A 19457-nucleotide genomic window follows, 5' to 3' on the forward strand; every position below is an offset into this window, starting at 1 on the left:
TGAAGACTGACTGCAAAGTTTAATGAGTTTGAAATTTGTACAGAGATACGCATTTTACAGTACTGTTGAATTGTTTCACATAAGCTGTTCAAATAACCTTCCAATTTTTTAAAATTTCCACAGATATTGACCATAATTCTTAAGTCACTCGGTGCGGTTCACTTCTTCCTAAATGCTTGTTCACCCTAGAAACAGGACTATCATGAGCTAGCTGACTTCTTTGAAGCATGGTCAGGACAAGTTAACCTCATGTTCATGTAGTAACCACTGCAGGGTAAGTTACAGTTTCAGCAGGTAAAAAAAGTGTTATTTACATGTTGTGAAAATTGCCTTCATTTCCATAGGAATATATTATAGAAATAAACGTCAGAAGTTACACAGTAGTATCTTATGCCAAACCAAAAATATACATTTGATGTATACAACTTTTTAAAGCTTATTGCAGGCATTGCAAATGTAGATAACTACATTAAAATATTTTCAATGACATAGCTACAATTTAAATTAAGAAATGGAATGTTATCAATAAGATTTATCTGTTCATTAGTGTTGACATATGTACATATTTAATCCAAGTGTGCAGTATTTTTTAAGTTATCATGAAGAGGACCACATTGTAGTGACCCTAATAATATATAGATATATGCTCAAACAATCTAAAACAGTTACACAGCTTTTACCCATCAATTCAGTTCTTCTGATGGTGCAGATTTACTACTTAACACAAGTGTGTTGCTTTTATTCCACAATGGTGAAGTTACACCCTCTCCTCCTTTTTTTTTTTCAGGGCAAAACAAGACAGCTACACAAAAGCAGAATGGATTTACTGAAACTTTGGGGAAGGCTTGAGATCTACAGCTGTTCTGCAAGTTCTCTTCAGTAAGTTCTTTTACTTTATAAAAACAAGTATAACTTACGTTAAATATAAGGGGGAGACCACACAACACATTGCACCAAATTTGCAATAACTGAACACCTCCTTACATTTCAGTCCATATTAGCTCTATCAACCATCCAGTTTAGAGGCACAGGAAAGCTTGACTACTTAAACACACTGTTTCAGAACTTGAACTTTTTTTTTCCTCTTTAAAATGCAGATATAGGAATTCAGTCTTTAGGTTCTTGTTCTTCCCACCCCAGCAGCAGAACAATCGTCCCTTCTCCCAGTCTGCTCAGAGAACGTTGCTCTTCAATAATTGTTCCAGTTGAGCTGAATTGTAAGTTTTCCACAACTAAAGAATTTTAAGGACTATGTAGTAACAGCTGTTGGTCTGTTTGGGAGGGTAGGGAAATCAAGACTTTGGTCCTCCCAATTCTCTACTAGATATTGGTTAAAATTTCCAGTTTGAGGAATAAAGAATTTTTATAGCTGTTTTTCTATCTAGTACACACTAAGTCTGGCATATCATACAAGAGAATATCTTACCTAACCTGATGATTTATACTATGTTTATTGAGGTTAACTGCTTAGCATGAGGTATAAAAAAAATAAATAAATGGAAGAAGGACAATACAAGGCTAGGAAGACTATAAGCGAGACGGAAAAATTGCAGTTTACCATGTGTGACATTTGCTTTGCAGCTGGCTAATTACACCCTCTAAATAGCTAAAGAACAAGTCAAAAAGCACATATTGGAAATAAAGACAAATTTTTAAAATTATTTTTCTATATTCAAGTATCAGATTAATTATGTAAGACTGTTTCTAAGATAAATGTTAGGCCAATGATGACTTTCAAAAACAAATCAGTAGAAACATCATCCAGAAAAAAAAGCTAGTTAAAATATAGATATGTCAAGCTATGACACTTAAATTAGTGCAGATAATTTTATATTAAATCCAGATATCCAGAAATATACACAATAGAATCATCCCAGTTTTCATAAAAATTTAGAAGGTAGATGATAAAATTGCACTTAATTCTGAATTAATTCAGAAAGCAAGTCATTCCCATTCCTTGCTGATCAATCTGTAAGTAAAAAGGGAACCATGTTATAAAAGAGCAAATTGGTTTTGTACATTCTATTTCACTTTTCAACATTTGGTCATAAAGAAGGGCCGCGCAGTTTCACTATCTGTCTTGATGATCAGAATCAGATATCCTTACATCTGATGCAGACAATTCTAGTACAGGATTTACAAATCCGGCATATTCTGAATTGCCGTTATCATCCATTTCAGCGCTAACAAAGTCATTCTCCCACTCCAGTCCATTAGAATCATCAGAGGCTGAAGCTGGATGACTTCCTGTCTTCTTGCTATTGAATTTCAGAGCTGCCCGGAGTATATCTTCTTCTGTTTTGGAGCGTTCTCTCATTGGAATCATTCTGTTCATGCCTGTGATTTAAGACATATTTATGAGAAAAACATAATTTTGAGGGAAGTACCTTTATGTTTGTATTAGAAGAAACAACAAGAAAACCACAGAGATCCAGACTCTGGTAATTTCTCTCCTCAGTATCACTGTATTTTCTCCTGGTGGTGTTATTCACATTAAAGCAACAGTCTGCAGCCAGTTTTGGCCCAAATGAACACAACAGCCAGTGATGTTGATTTACAGAGTTCTAGGACAGACAAGACTACACAGTGCAAGAACTCACTAGCTGTCTTTAATTCTCCTATATATGTAGCCTGCTGCTCTACACTATGGGCATGTAAATATTAGGAGGTTTTTGGTACTGTGCCATTTCCAGAGAAGCTAAATGTCCCTTCTCAGACTCAAGTGATGGATTTTATGTTATTTTTCCATGGGTCTTTCAAAACATAGCTATTTTCAACTTGACTATTCCTGGCTCACTGAAGCTGTTGTCCATCTCTCAAAATACACTGCCAAAAATACCAATACAACATTAATACTCAAAGTTCCTTGTCTGTTATCTGTACATGACAGCAAAGAATGAAAACAGAATCACTGTATCCAACATCTGTATTTAATCCAGGGCAGTTACTGTTTCCATTTGCTCCTCAAACCCTTTGTCTTTCTGTATAACGCTCTTTATAAAACTAACATCGCAGGGCACAAACTATGCATCTGCTGTACTCAGACAGCTCCACTCCACAATCCCATTTTCAGTACTGTTATATACCATTACAAAATTATTATATAGTACCACTAGTATATAATCATGTGCAGTTCAGGACCTAGGCATTTCCTGTTAACAATCTCCTACTCTGGCAAATTTTCAGTCAAGCACTGTCATCTTTTGCTGCTATTCTTCGTGGTGGTTGGTTTGTTTTTTAAAAGGCTAATACCCTTTCAAAACACTGGTTCTTCCCTACAACGTGTTCAGCCCCCATATAACTTTGTCTAAGGACAGTAAAAATATGTGACTAGACCACAAATTAATATCCCAGATCACTAAACCCACACACAAACACACTTACTTGAAGTTGTTCAGTTTCCATGGTAGGTTTTAACAGCACACACAGTAATTAAACCTCTTATCCCAAAGCAAGCAGTCAACTGCTTCGGATAGATGCTTTTAACACACTTAAGTTGAGCCAGATCTATCAGGAATGTGTTAAAAACTACTCAAAGTCCTGGCAATATTGACTAGTACTTCTTTCAAATGACCACATTCCTCCCTTGCTATGTCCTCAAGCATAAGCAATCATCCACAGGTTATCTTACCAGCTCTTCTGCTCAGGGTTTGAGGTTACTAGAGAGAAGCGGTGCACTGCCATCGCAGTGACCAACTCTTAATCCTTCCCCTTTGTAGAGCACTGGCTCATAGAAATCAGAAACAGAACTACGCAGTAATTTTGTTCTCTGCTTTTAGGCAGTTTCTAGCACTTCTCAGTACTTACTATTTAGTTACCTCAAAACCAGATGAATGCTTGTGGCTGAGTCAATAAGACAGCGATAAGAAAACAATGAATAGCAAAGATCACGGATTGTTAATTCTATACACATAAGTAAATTCCCCAATGAGAAGGATAATACAAGCCCATATGCAGCAAGACCCCCAAGTACTCAAATGAATAAGGTAATTTCAGATGCAGGTATGCCTGGTAAAGACTAAACCTTGCTCTCATGTGGTTTTTAGTAGGTATTTAGACAGATATTACAGTAAGGTAACTCATAAGAGTGGGGGGACAACTCAGTCTGTAAAAAGCAGAGAATGCAATTTTTCCATTTCTTAAGCATGGTGTAGAATATATAGTTTCCAGAACACTGCTTCTGCACTGGTGCTACTTACTCTCAATGTAAAATCCAGTGTAGTTCAGCATGTATGATATTGCCCTAGCTTTAGTTCCTCTAGAATGCCGATAGCTCTTGCACATAGTAGCTAAAAAAAGATGCTGGCTACTTCTGGCTACTTCTATGAAAGTTAAGTCTTTTAAGACAGGTTTATGAACGACACACCTTAGTGCTCTTGACACTGCTAAACATTTAAACTCTATACAGACTGTCTAGACAAACTAGTTTATTAAAGGAAAAAAAAATCCTGCTGTAACATTGGCTAAAAGAAATCCTAGCTTATTTTTGGTGAGCTTTTCAACAGTTAAGGTCTCCAAATTTTGGATTAACTTCAAAACCAAGAGCTTTTGCAGATTTACTAAAGAGAATGGAAAATACCTACAACAAACAGCAGTAGCAATTAGAATAGTTGGGTTACTCACCTGGAATGCAGACCTAAGTTACAGTAGAAGTTACAATACAAGTAATTAGGGTTTAAAGAAACAATGATTCCTGAAATACTTCAGAGACTCCTGACTGACTTCTACCTTTTAAAACAAAGAACAAGGTGTTCCTTCTGCTATTGTCTCACAAGAGGGCAGCATTTCTATACTAGTAATTTTGTTGTGAGTTTACAATGAGTTCTACAAGATGCAGGAAGTAATTTACTTAAGGATCCAAAGAAATGAATTCATTTCTTAGACAAATAACCGCATGTATCAAAATAAGCAATTTGCTAGGTAAGAATAGTTTACAGTTTAATCACGACACGCTTGAGAGAAATCCCATCATAATTCAGTTTTAAATCAACCTCCCTTTTGAAAATGACAAATTTAAAATCAACATATTTAAAACTGTCAGCATTTTTAACTTTTAAGTTCAGAATGAAATTGAATGGCAGAATAAATACCTTCTTCATCTTCCCACTCTAAATCTAACGAAGTGCTGTCATCATTTCCACTGGTTGATTTTGTTTTGGTCATTAAGTCACAACTGCTCTCTGTGTTGGGTGTCAGCACTGTAGCATCCGAAGAAAGTCCTATATGTAAAAAATACGTACTTTTAATTTGTAAACATACTTGAATTTGAGGTTCAATATGCAAAATTAAACTTTCAAAGCAAACTTTTTATTTTGCTTTGTGGCCCTTAAGCCTCAGAAACATCTGAAAAAGCACTTCATCACTTCAAAGACTTTATAGAAGCTTTTTAAGTCAACATCACTGAGATATTACAGGATGACATTAAGCAATATTGTCTAATTAGAACCATAGAAGAATTCAGTAAGCTGGACTTGTGAGAAGTCTTGCAAAAAAGAACCAAAACCAAAAACCAAACCCCAAAACCTAACCCCTAAAACATATCCACCCCACTCAACACCCCACACTATAGGCAGCATTGCCCAATAATTACCATCAGTTCTCCAACTTCTTAGTGACTATCAAGTACTGTCACCAAACTTACATTCTAAGTTAATAAAATTGTTTTCCTCTAAATTGTTAGTGGAATTTTTAAATATAGGCAGCAAAATACTCTCTTGCGCTTCATTAGAAAAAAATTAACCATTAGTATGATTCAAATTATTTTGCTAAGAGATGGTTATAAATGCTGAACGCACACATTTGCATCCTTAATACACAGTTAGGTTTTACAAGAACAGGTCACTGCATGATGTTGGCTCCACAAAGATGGTTGGAAAGCCTTCGTAAAATAAAATCCAAGCACAGGATGTGTTTGCTGACAGAACTTGCTTTTCAGAACTAGAATGGCTGTAGCACAAGTTGTATATGCCACATTTTTCAAATCATCAGGAATTAGAGAGGAAAATAAGTTTCTGTTAATTTTTAAATACAGATATATGTATACATATACATTTATACATATGTATACATATGTGTATATATAAAAATACGAAATATGAATAAATTATGTTTATCTAGAAAAAAAATAGTACTCTGTGCTCCTCAGAGCCACTTAACATTTAAAGATACGCATAAGAAAAGGAAGACTTACTACTACTTCGAAAAGCTTCGTACTGGAATTTTGTATTTCTTAAGAAAGAATCAAGATCTTCCTCTGCCACAGAGCTGCAAGAACAGTGCACATATTGCTTTTAGTTTTATAAGCCTCTAAGGGTGCCATAAAAAAATGCATTAATCCACATGGCCTCCAGTTCTACAGTACAAAGCACATACATCGTTAACTAAAATCTTTACAAAATGATCTACAGAATGCCTATCCATTCCTGCTCATCATATCCTCTCCCAGGCAGAGCTTCTGCTCAATTTTTAGTGGTAATTTCAGTTACAAATGAAATACCTTAACTTCTGCAACAAAACAACTCTTCCCCTCTTATCTTTTGTCACTTGAGATGACTCCTGAATTTTCAATTCCTCTTTTAACTAATGAATTCAAGTCTTGCTACTGCAATTCTTTGTTTCTGAACTATGCTAATTCCTACTCATTCCATAAAACCTGCTTTCACAGCTCCTTTTCTAACTGTACTTACCTAACTGAAAATACCTCCCATCCCCCTTCCATTCAGAAACAGGTGTCTGATTTTAGTATTTTCTGAACTCAAATACCATTCCACAGGCTGGTGTGGGTGGTTTTTATTTGGGGATATGTGTTTGTTGTTGTTTAGTTTGTTTGTTTTGGTGGTGTTGTGGGTTGTTTTGTTTGTGTTGGTGGGGTCTTCTTGTTTTTGTTTAGGGTTTTTTGGTTGATTGCTTTGTTTTTTTTTCTTCTAACACTGAACAGAGGAGGTAGGAGTGAAGAGAATTAAAGGAATAAAATTAATGAAGAACAAGGGGATGATATAAACCATTCAATTCTCCATTTGGTTCGTATGTATTTTTATTGGGCATTTCAAACAGGGTTCTGAATAATAAAAATATTTTTGTATTAGCTGAGATTTTACACACAGACACCTTTTTAATATAAAATGCTAGATTTTATATGTGTATATATATATGAAGTAGCTGGGAGTAGGTTAAATTCGTATGCAATCCACCCTATAATTTTGCAGGTTCTTGGTAATCAGTTTGCATTCAGTAACAATTTGGTGTGAATAAAACTGCAATGAATAAAAACAACTCTGACTTAGAAATGCTGCATATATAAGGTTTGAAAAACAGGTGGATTTGCCTTTTTTGGGAGGGGGAGGTGAGGAACAGAAGTAAAACCAGTCATTGTTCTTAATTATCATTAATAACATTTTATATCTTACCTTTGATATTCTCCATTATTAACAGCGTGCATTCTCTGTGTTATCCTTTGTTGTTTACGTTGCTATCGAAAGAAGTAAATTATTGAAAAAGCTGAATGCGATCACTCAGAGTAATATACTCAATACACTAAGCATTCCCTTAACTGTAACACTGGAGGAAGCATTGTCGTGGTCCTTTGAGTACAACACAGGAAAAGACTGATTTTCATTCAAATAAAGATCAAATTTTATGATAATGAAGTGACTGTTACATGCAAGAGGTATTACCTTTAATCTCAGAGGTCTCTCAATTTAAAATAAAGTAGATCTGTAAATAGAGCTCTCAACATTTTAACCTATTTCATACACCCCCCAAAAAAGAAGTCATCAATTTGTCTAGAAACATATAAACATCATTCAAGACTGCATCTCTCTTCTCTACTGTATTCCCTTCGTAAGCCACAGGTATTTTCAATGCACCACTAACACCTGAGTTATGTTTTATTTGTTTTGCCTACCACTTAAAAAAAGGACTGTACAAAGCAATACTGCTATCTCCTCTGGTTGTCTGTGTCAACACAAGATCCTTCATTTATATTAATGAAAGTTTTGCTGCTTTGCTGTGCCAAAAGTATTAATTGCTCTACACTCTTTAGGTAGAAAGCTTTCATGGTATCACTAGGAAAAAGGAAAAAAAAAAGCCAACACAGAAGGAAAAATGCAAGACAGAAGCCTTAAATGCATTTATTTTGTAGTTAAAAGAGGACTGATAGATGTCATGGACGTAGGGTTCTACATACATTTTAGGGTTTAAGCAACCTAAGTTGTCTCAAGTTTCTTTTCCCTGCCTTGAAAAAAATGATAGCATAAAAACTGGGCACAAACTCTGTGATTAAAGGTTACGAAGCAGTAATTGTTCACTGATTACAACAAAGACTAAGATAAAAATTAATGAGTTAATTTTACAGACAAGTCTGAGGTATGTAGATACTATATTTTCTGAAAAATCTATTCTCTGCCTTAACGGATCTCTCCCTGCAAATGAAAAGCCAGGATAAAGAAACCAGAGTTATTGACGTCAACTTTAGCTTCATCTAAGAATTCCTCTTTCCTGGGTAAACAGTCTTGTGAGATAACTCCATTGGATCAGCTAGTATTTTTAATCCCAAGACAATGATGGCTTCATTTCTGGGCATACTTTCCATCTCATGTATTTAAATAAGATTCAGAATAAGCAGACTGAGACCAGTAAGGAAATGGGAAGTGTAGAAGTAGAAATATCACACAATGGTGATTATAGGTAAGAAGACTTAAGTATGCAGGGAGAAAGAGACAGGAATTTGGCACCAACATAGTTAGCAGGTCTGGAAAAATCAATTACTACTGTATGCAATAATTTTCTGTTAAAATTCATATACTCACATAATAACAGATTTCAATTATCTACCCATTTTCCTGGGTCATGTCCAAATATCTAGCACTGTAAGTTCCAGGACATGCATATATTAAACTTCTCTGCTATTACAAACCCTGACATTTAGTAGGACAACATCAGAAAGCCAAATTAGTTTTAAAGGGATACCATCCTTCCAAGGAAAAAGCTATTTTCTCATTTAAAAGACTTCTGCCCACAAATAGCAAAGAGATGTATTTAAAAATGGCTTCTAGTTTATCTAGAAAGGTTAAATATTTGATGCATATCTATACAAAAATGCTTCCTTGGGAATCCTTATAATCCTTATGGGTTTTGGGGGACAGTGTTTGTAAAGGAGATAAGTGGTGCTAATTTTATGAGAGAAGGAAATGAAAATCCCTATAATGCATTCTATCTTAGGTCCTGACTAAAAGACAGTCATATTAAAAATACCGAAAGACAAGAAAAATAGCATTTCTTGCATAGAATTTCTATGAAGACCAGTTAAAGCCATAAAACAATCTACTTTTGCTGACTTTATATAGACCAAATGTGTTAAGAAAAGAAACTAGGCAAAAAAAGGTCAGAAATAATTAACCCTCCCATACGAATGACAAGAGAATAAAAAGAGAAATGTGAAATGAGACCTACACTTAGCAATAGAAATATAAGATGAAAACCCAGTCATTGCTATCAATTTGGAAATAACAATTTTTAGCTCATTCTCTTTTGAATATCAATGATACACTAGGGCTAAAGATCTCCCCTATACCTATTGCAGATTTCAGACTTTTTCAATTAGCCTAAAGCTGAACTTCTGAAAAATTACTTCTAGTTGAACACATACCACATGTCTAGTGGACTGTTTCCTTCAACGTGCTACATCTGCAGCCACATACATTGTAGATGGACAGATACAAAAAAGCGAAAATGCTCTTTTTAACATACGTATTTCCGGCAACCTGAAATTTGGGTGGCAGCACATACTTCAATAGCTTATTAAGATTTTGGAAAATATTAAACACACTGATAACATGTAAATCTTTGAACTGTAACATGAAAATAATCACTAATAAATGCTAGCAGGATACAGAACAGCATCTGTTTTCAAAACAGCAGAAAAACTTAACATGGCTTTTGTTTTGCTTGACCAAGCTTCAAAAGCAAAGACACCAGACACCTGAAAGTAGGCACAGATATATTATATGAAGACTGCTCTTAAGTCATTACTGGACTTTGGCTACTACACATAGAAATCAAAATGACAGAACAATTCAGGTTGGAAGGGACCTTAGGAGATCATTTAGTCCAACAACCTGCTCAGGGTCAACAGTAAATACAGACGACTTGGAAACACATATCTTCATGTTAACACAAATCACAGAGATAAGGAACAACTAAGTGCACAAATGTATGAAATACTTTTTACAAGTCTAAATCATATGTGCTTAATTTTTTTAACTAGAAAACCATCACAGATCACTTTCAAGATGAGTAACTTCTACAAAATGTAAGAAGTCTGTTAAGCAAATTATAGATTAAAATCATACATGTCATTCAAAATCTATACTCAGCTTCATAAGCTGTTTCAAACAACTGATAATTTCCAGCTGTTCTTTCAGATTGTATATTTCTTTCTCTACTGGAATTTACAAGCTGAAACAATTTTCTCATGATGTTTCCTGAGATGTAAAGGATATTAGGAAAGTCTGCATATGTAGAAACAGAACAGAAGCTCTGATATATATTGGGGTCTTTTTCCCCTCACCTCCAAGAGCTTTTTCTGCTTTGCTGCCCTGGCTGCTTCACGTTGTGCAGCATATAAAGCCTCCTCTTCTATTCTTAACTTCTCCTCTTGTAAGGCTAACTGTATATGAACAAAATAGTAATGGTTAACAAAAGCAGAACCTATCTATCTTCCTAAGAATAAAGCCATAAGTTCAATAAAACAAAATAAGAACTACTAGAAAATAAAAATAAAATAAAATTTACTAGAGTTAAAACATTTTTCTTCATTAACTAAATTTAACAGCTTCCCCCCTAAACACCCCAAGAAATATAGGTAACTAAACATTACCCTATTGAATACACATCATCATAGTGAACTGCTGTAAATGCATGTTGAGTTTTATTGTGAACAGTGAAAGACTTAAATCTTCTCAGTTGCATATTTCATTGGTACTTTATTAAAAATTACTCTCAATTTCTGCATTCTATTCCACATCATATTCCATTAATTGCTGCAACACACTAAAACAAAATGACAAATTATGTTTTCTTCCTAAGAAAAGCTCAGGAAAAAAACTGAACACAAGACAAGCACAAGTCAAGTATACTCCCCATTTTGCCTTTAATAAAAAAAATAGTTCAAATTTAACAGATCTCAGTAAGAGCGCCAGCCTATTCATTCAATTTTTCAGCCAAGAGGCCATTAAAAAGAAGGAATCTCTGATGCAAACTTAGTTGCACAGCAATCTCTTTGTGCATCTTGTAGACTAAGAAATATCAACTGATGAACAAAACCCAACTGTTTTGTTCATGTGAACGGAATCTCCTTGTGTTCATGGTTGATTTTAACTACTTTAAAAGAAAAACCATCCACACCATACTAGTCATAACTGCTTACCTCTGACTGAAGTTTCATATCAACAACTCTCTGCTTTTCAGCGATGGAGTCATAATGTCTGTCTTTCAAGTCAGCAATTTCTTCCTCAGTTAGAGGTCTAAAAGCGTGGGAGAGACACAAAAAGGCCCCATCTATTATTTACTCCTGACAACCCTAAGTTGCATTAAACATATCCATACGGTCTTTCTTGACTGGTTCTTTAATGCAAATGCAACAAGTTGTTCTTTTGGCTTCTCCTGAGAACAGAGTTCCTACGTTCCAGTTTACAATGCTGTCTCATCTTACTCTTACAAAACATTTTTGTATCTTTACAGAAAGCATATTTTTTAAACACTGTTTGCTAACAGAACTACTGGAATAGAACGGTTATAATTGCTGTATAAATCACTTTTCTCTTACTTGTTTTGGTCCCATAATTGTACATTTTTACCCTTTCATCTGTTGCCTACTTTATGAATACTTTTATGTATCTAACAAAAGACTGCAAAAGCAGTATAATAAGGTTTGCTATGTCACCTCTTCGGGACCATTGCAAGAAACAACATTCTGGGAAATATCAAATTTAAATAATACAAAATGTCTAGAATTAGACAACCAAAGCATGTACTTCAGTGCTTTCATGCGTTTCCTATACAGCAGGCCTCTCCATGCTCACAAAAAATTCACTGCAGTTGTAGCATTAACATCTGTGTAACTTTAAATGCTGACCCTGGGAACAAGAATCAAGATTCTCTTTGCAACATTCTGTTTTAACTGTCTTGTATATTCCTTGTATTATCATCTGAAGTGTCTTGACAGGATTAAGACTGTTAGTTTGACATGTATTCTTTCCACATATGTGACAACTAAGACAACGGAAAGGGTTTTGACAGGAACTCTGAAAAAATTTAATAGTCACAAGGGGAGGGCAGAGGAAAGGAGAGGTCCTGAATCTCAAAGCCTTACCTGTGACTGCTTCCTGGGCTTTCCCCCTGTTAAAACAAAAAACAAGTCTTGAGTTTTTGAGAATCCCATCAATCAAACAACTTTGAGATGCGAAAAAAAATTATGAAATCATAGTTTCCCCCATATATTTGTTTTACAAGTGTGTGGTGGGGAATCCCCTGTTTTAATTTGGAATAAAATAAAAAAATATTATGCAATAAACTGAAGTGGCTGACAAGTAAAAAACAAAACAAAACAAAGTGCTTCCAACTGAAAAGAAATACTCCAGTGGTGTATTTCAGGAATCAAACTATTAGCCTTCACATTTTTATATACAGTGCAGTGTACTGAAAATGTGGGATCCACCCTCCCTGCCATTATCAAGCTTTATTAAATTAAGAGTGAAATTTTAAGGCAAATTTCTATTTTTCTGAAAAACTGTTCAGCTAGTTTACCTGTAATTGTAAAGACAGAGCATTCCCCAAATCTTCCTTAGCAAAGCAACCCATGTCCACTTATGTTCTCAGAGAGCATTTGCTGAGTCTTATAAAAGAGTTATACCAGCAGCAAATTCTTCTTCAAGTCTTCCTCCCAATGATTTCACCCCCGTTCTTCTTTTCTTTTTGCCTTCCTAATGTCCATAGTGCTCTCTTCCTGAAAGCGTTACCTCCCATATTCCCCCCAAACAGTTTTCTCATCTCTTAGGTCATCATCTCTCCCAATGTGTTAAATATTCATTCCTAGAGCAAATGAAAATCAAAGTAAAAAACCCTTGCAATTCAAGCCTACAACAGATCATGAAGTGGGATCTTGGAGTGTATTGTATCAGCAGGTTTCACATTATGAACCAGGTACCTACCTCATCACTTTCCACTAGGTTCTCAAACTGCAGAGAGAAATATATAGATGAGCTTTACAATTCGATATAACAAGTCACTAAGCACATACAGCAAATATGATTACATATCTAATCTGTCTTGTAAAAGCACCACTCCAATGACAACAGTGGGACTGTAATACTATTTATGAAATCTCTTACTTCCAAAGAAAGTATTACTTTTAGAGTAGGACCTATCTTCTTCCCAGTGTTTCTTTTCTTAAACGTTACGTTCACCAACAAAGAGAAGAGTCAAAATTATAAAACGTTCACATATTTCACTACAGCTTATGTGAGGTCCCTGATAAAAATGAAATCTCATTAGCTTATAAGATTGCTAACAATTCTGTGTATCTGAAGCATTGTAATACCAGCAGTGGAAGTAATGGTATGGCTATTACACCAAAGTATCCACTCAATTTAAAAATGCAGGAGACATAAGAGGTACAGTGCTGAGCTGGTATAAGAACGACCAACTTGCCACCCAGTGCAACATCAATTTGGTTTGGAATAACCTGGAATATTTCAGTGTATAAAAAGTGCAAAAAGTGTTAAAGGCACTGCTAGAATTCAGCTTGTTCCGCCTTTGCACTCACCTCTATAGTGAAGTGTTCTCCTGTTGAACATGTTCTAAAATACTTTGATCTGGAAAAATAAGTCTACAGTTACACTACGGAATAGTCTTCAATTCATAGCAGAAGGAAAACAAGCCTGGTATTTTTAAACAGCTTTTGAAATACTGTAATTAAGTATAAAATAAACATAAAATCTTCATGTATTAAACACATTTACTGTTAATCTGTGCTCTGCACTGCTATCAGAGCAGGACGAGGCAAAAGCATGTAAACATATTCTACAGAACTGAAGAAAAGACAAACCCCCTCAAGTGCAAAGAAATAATTTATCAGGATACAGGACTTGACATTTACAGACATCTTAGCATGTTCTACAATACCTTTCATACATTCTTCTGAAAAAACATTATTCCAGGCAACTTCTGAAAATGCTATTGCTCACCATGGCACTTAACTCTTTACTAGCACAGCATGTTGTACAACACCAATGTTAAATCACATATTTTATTTTGCCAGCTTGGCACAGCTAGAAGTTTGAACCTCAGAGAAGTGTGTCTACAAGAGGTCAAGACAATACGTTCCAACTAGAAAAAAATATTCACAGTCTGTAATTTTACACAGAAAATCAGATCAGCCTCCTCCTTAATTCTTTGATTATCTTAACACTGTCTTCTATATAAAAAGAAATACAGTATTAAGTAATCTGAGTACATTTCTACCTAGTGAAAGAGGTTGCGCTATCATCCAAAAGTATATTCAAATGTATACTGGTGCTTCAGTACAACATCCATTTCATCAAACTATTTTAAAAAACAGAGTTTCCAGTTCCTAGTGCTGACTGATATCAAGAATAAATCCAGGGCCTCAGGCATTTCTATACTTGTACAAAAGATCATTCTGTACTTGCAACCAACACTTCTGCTATTTTAAAAGCAACACACCAGCCAAAGCCTGAATTGTTTTAATCATGACATATTTAATCTCCATTATATTTTTCTTTGGAAGTCAGTTAGGGTACATCTGCCCTAGCAACTTGTTCTGCAACCCACTTCACTGCAGAGTCCTGGTCAACCTTTCCTTATATACCATAGTGTAACTTACAATGTGTAGCTGCCAATAAAGAACTGTTTTCCAGTTGATTCATTGCTATGAAACCAGAGATGATAGGCCACTTTAATTAATGCACGATGTTGCAAGTATAATTGGGACACATGGCACGAACACTTACAGTAATTTCATCACTACCCCTCTGTGTAACATTTTGGTATGCAGACGCCAATACCATTAAGAACCTAATTTAATAAAATTGTTCCAGGAAATTGTTTCAGAACTATCTATGTTGTTATGAAAAGAATGATTCTACTTTGTAGCATCAAGCGCTAACTAAATTATGCTCAACTTTACAAACACAGGAGCTGCAGTCAGATTATTTGCAGAAATTGAACAGTGAACTTACAGAAAACTAAGACCATGCAGTACAAGCTTACTAAATGTAATTACAAATATCCCAACAGCAATGACACTTCAAGAAAGATCAACACTTTCTGCTACTTGCTGAACAGGGTCTTGGTTACAGAAGTCCTAATTCTGGGCCAGAGTTTGAGCCCTTAAATCCAAAAGCAACTATGGAAGATTGAGGTCATTAGGGACAGAAATGTAAGACCCATCAACTTCACCCCCATACATAACAACTTCAATTGAAAAAAAGAGTAACCTATCAAAATGCTTACAGCTTTTATTATTCTCCTTTAAGCTCTACCGTTTCATTATTTTCTAAATCAGACTTAAGAAACATTTAGGTTTCACAGGTACTAGAGCAAACAGTTCAGCTAACAGGCCACAGGACCTATAGAGACTGTCAGATCAAACCTCAAAGTTTTAAATCTATTAAAGACACTAACTTTTAAGCACTCTCTCTCTATATACATATATGCTTTACTCTTTTATGCAAAGTCATGTTATCATATTTTATTTAAAAAAACCCACAACCAACTTATACAGATTATGCATGGGGAAAAAAAGGCACTAAAAATGAACATTTAATCTACTAAAGCCAGGGCATGAGTGAAAATTACTTTTTCCACAATAGTGACAAAAAGGATTGTTTCAGTTTTGCTACATAACAAACTCTCCCAAACTAACCAAAAAAATAAACTAGAGACAAATAATATTTAGCCTTCTGTCTCTTTTTTTCTCTCAACACTCCTCTAGAAGTAAAGAGGAATCCTTATGGTTGAATGTAGTGACAAATGCCCTGTGACCTACTTTCTAATTATGGTTGCAGCTCGTAGTACTTCGAGCAAAACTATTTCAGTAGAAGCATAAGGGCATTCCCTAAGGAAAAGAAAAAAAAAAGGAGTTAAAAATTACCAACTGAAAGTTTGTGTTTTTATAGAAAGTTAAACTTATACTACACTAATGAAGGTTTTGGGGTTTAATTTCTCTCTACACATGCTCCACATGAGCTCTAAAATCATTGCAACAATGAATATAGAAATCTCCAAGATTTTAAGCACAATTCCAAGTAAACACAATTTATAATCTTGCAGGATTTTGAAACACTTCCTTGAAATTGTGTACTTAATTCAAAGGTTTTTTTCTTACATTTAAATCTTGGGAGCATCTCAAAATAACAAAGCACTAGGGTTTTTTTTTCAGGGGAGGGGGAATGTGAGATATTAAAATAAACACAATGAACTTGATAAACTACATTATGCTGTTCTAGGAGTAGCCAATCCTGCAGAATTTGGTAGCAATCTAACGTGCAAACTTCAAAAGTTTATAAGACACATTTTACACTTTAGTTATACAATTCCCTGCCCACCCCCCCCACCCCCAGTCATGGAAAATACCTGAATTGCTCAACACTCCAATACTGTTCTGTAAAATACCAGCACAGCCAGAAAACAAATATGACCTGAGACATGCGCCAGCTATCTACAGGAGATAGCACTGAGGATCTATATTTCATACACTGACCCCTGTATATGATTTTCCAGGTTCAGGCTTTAAAAGGCAATCCAAACAGGTGCAACCCCTTCTATTAGAAAAGTCTGTTTTCTGTACTATCATGTAATTTTTCTAAGGCCTTCATTATAGGCGATGCAAAAACTAAAGAAAGAGGTACATAAGAGTTTAACATTACAACAGCAGACAGATTTATTTCACTGGTAGGGACAATCTGACACTGGACTAATAGAAGCAATATATACACGTACGAGCAGCTAAGCCATCATGGCAAGCAAACTTCTCCTTTTAGAGTATACTTATAAAAATGTCTTCATTAATTCCCTGCCACAATTCTGTGCACCAGCATTCATATTTGCCATTCTAAAACCCAAGGAAGCAGGAAGCCAGTAGTTCCATGAAAGGCACTGAAACACATAACAAAGTCTGGCCAGTAAGCCAGTAACTTCAGCAACCATCTGCTGAAAACCATCTGGAGAATATGAGAAGGTGTGGCAGAAGGCTAACAAATGATACTCCATGAATCAAACATGTATCAAAACCAAGTGCTAGAACAGATGACACTGTAAACACCAAGGGATATACAAAAGGGTAAGGAAAGTATTGTAAACATACAAGAAAAAAAGAATACAAGTGAAACAAATGAAATAAATATAGGTGATAGTAGCTTTAGACCAGAGGGAAAGATAAAAAATAACTATGTATCGAGAATTTGCTGTAATATGCAAGACAACCTTGTGCCTTTTTGGACTCTGTCCCTTATCCAGTGCTTGTAAGTCATTTAATAAGTCAGTTAAAAATAGTTGCGGGAAAAGCAAAGACCAAAAGCACCTCACAAACAATGCAATAATTTAAAGGCTAAGTACACACTGCCAGAGACTTGTTGTCACTACCCTTGACTGCTAGAATAAGCATGTTAGCCTACGAGTGGAGACTCAGCAGAAAGCACACGTGAAGCAAGGACCTTTCGAGTGTCACCTGTTTTTCTCAGAGTAGAGTACAAGAAATGGACACTTAAGTGACAGCTGCCCAGGTATGTGAGGTGTTCTTACACTTGCAGTTAGAGAGTGCTAAGAATACAAACACACACACTGTCCAGGTCTTTCACTCATTTCTCTGAAACATATTCCTAAAAGGTCTTTAGGACAAGCAGAACATCAGGCTGGCCTGCTAGAGCTGGTGTGAAGTAAGAGGCCGTGAGTTTGCAACACATAAAATACTCTGTATATCTACTTCAGTCCTAATTCATCAGCCAAAAATAAATGACATCTGAGTACCAAAAACTGGTAATTACATGGAAGAAAAACAAGTTCTTGTACAGCTAATGTATTCTTCCTTTGCTTGTACACTGCTTTTCCATGTTGCAGAACCAAAGACAGATTACGTGTTTACAAGATACAGGAAAGTTTATTTGGATTATTCTGCTCCCGATCTCCCATAATTGTCACCCTTATCCCCACAGAGTCTCAGCCTCTGACTCACAGAGAACACAAGATCATATTTCAGAAGATATGGTGGTTTTCCATCTTCGCACAGACACAGTAGCCTGCACAGATTTTGGCAACTAACCTAAAAAATCGATATAAGCTTTTTTCTTCTGGATAAACAACCCTTGAAGAGGGCTAAGGACGAAGAATGTCCCTGCAGCCTGTTACCCTAAGCCATCCCTAGAAGCCTCCGATGAAACGTTCCAACTGCACAAAGCCGACGGCATTTCATCAGCTCGAGCTGTCAAGGCTGACGCTACAGAGGCGTCTTTCCTCCCCTCCCGTGTTCCATCAGCCCGGCTGTGCGGGGAAGGCCGAGGGCGCAGCCCGGGCACCCAGCCCTGCCCCAGGCCACCTCACCCCCTCCGGACACCGCGACAGCTCCCCGGCCTCCTCACCCCCCCGCAACCCGCGTCCCGCTGACAACCGGGACCGATCGCCCCACGGCCTGGCCGCCGCTCCTCACGTCCCGCCGAGGAGGAGGGGGAAGGCGGAGCCGGGCGGGCCCAGCACCTCCCCGCCCCGGGGAGGGGAAAGGGGCAGCGGCGCTGCCTCGCTTACCCTCCGCCCCGCTGGAGCCGGCCGGCGTCCCTCCGGCAGCAGAGCCCGCAGCACCACCGCACCCAGCAGTTCCCCATCGCATCCTGCGCGGCGGCGGCTCCTCGCGGTTGGCGCGCGGCGACAGTTGGCACCCCGCGCGCCTTCAAACCGCCCCTGCGCGGCGCGCGCCGACCAACGGCCGCGCCATCAACGGCCGCGGGGGAGGATGAAGGGCGGAGGGCAAACAAAGAGCGGGGCTGCGCCCGCCGCCGTCACCGAGTGGGCGGCGAGCGAAGGCTCCGCGCTGGCAGCCTCATGGCCGCGGCCGCTGCGCAGAGGCGGATGCCGCATGCCCCGCGCTCGCCCCGCCCCTTCCCGGGCGCTGGGGGAGGAGAGAGCAGAGGGGGTCCCCTCCCTCACAGCTCCGGGCGTTGGCTTGAAACCGCGTAACGCAGCTCAAAGAAATGGTGCGTCCCGCCAAACCTGGGAGTGTTGAAGGCGTCGCCGCCAAAGGGATTTGTTCCCTGCAAGGTGCTGTCTAAACGGAAGAACATCACAGGAAGGTGAGGTGGACGTGATTGCGTTGTGTTCTGTGGGTGTAAACTAGGTAGGAAAGGATCCTGGGTGAAACTGAAAGGAGTGCTGAGGTTCTGTTGTCTATG

The 19457-nt window shown here is 37.2% G+C and overlaps 1 protein-coding gene and 1 long non-coding RNA gene across 9 annotated transcripts in view; one reads left to right on the forward strand and one right to left on the reverse strand.

Moving 5' to 3' along the window:
• Positions 1 to 19372, reverse strand: AP1AR (adaptor related protein complex 1 associated regulatory protein). 8 transcript variants are annotated; one of them, XM_065062302.1, is made up of 11 exons: positions 18817 to 19130; positions 16067 to 16135; positions 13823 to 13871; positions 13209 to 13235; positions 12371 to 12396; positions 11426 to 11522; positions 10568 to 10666; positions 7407 to 7468; positions 6191 to 6264; positions 5091 to 5219; positions 1 to 2337 (listed from the first exon to the last, which is right to left on the reverse strand). In XM_065062302.1, the coding sequence occupies exons 1-11, from the start codon at positions 18891 to 18893 to the stop codon at positions 2072 to 2074; spliced, it is 975 nt and encodes a 324-aa protein (XP_064918374.1). In that variant the 5' UTR covers positions 18894 to 19130; the 3' UTR covers positions 1 to 2071. The 8 variants fall into 8 exon arrangements, with proteins under 8 accessions (XP_064918374.1, XP_064918375.1, XP_021138752.1 ...); XM_065062303.1 differs by lacking the exon at positions 18817 to 19130 and adding an exon at positions 18251 to 18282; XM_021283077.2 differs by lacking the exons at positions 16067 to 16135; positions 18817 to 19130 and adding an exon at positions 19279 to 19372.
• The window catches only part of LOC110356346 (uncharacterized), a 15993-nt gene continuing 15739 nt past the window's right edge, over positions 19204 to 19457 (forward strand). Inside the window, exon 1 of the long non-coding RNA XR_002409523.2 lies at positions 19204 to 19358. This is a non-coding gene — a long non-coding RNA (uncharacterized LOC110356346). The remainder of the gene's footprint in view (positions 19359 to 19457) is intronic.

Source organism: Columba livia, chromosome 4 (assembly GCF_036013475.1).
Source record: "Columba livia isolate bColLiv1 breed racing homer chromosome 4, bColLiv1.pat.W.v2, whole genome shotgun sequence".
NCBI lineage: Eukaryota > Metazoa > Chordata > Aves > Columbiformes > Columbidae > Columba > Columba livia.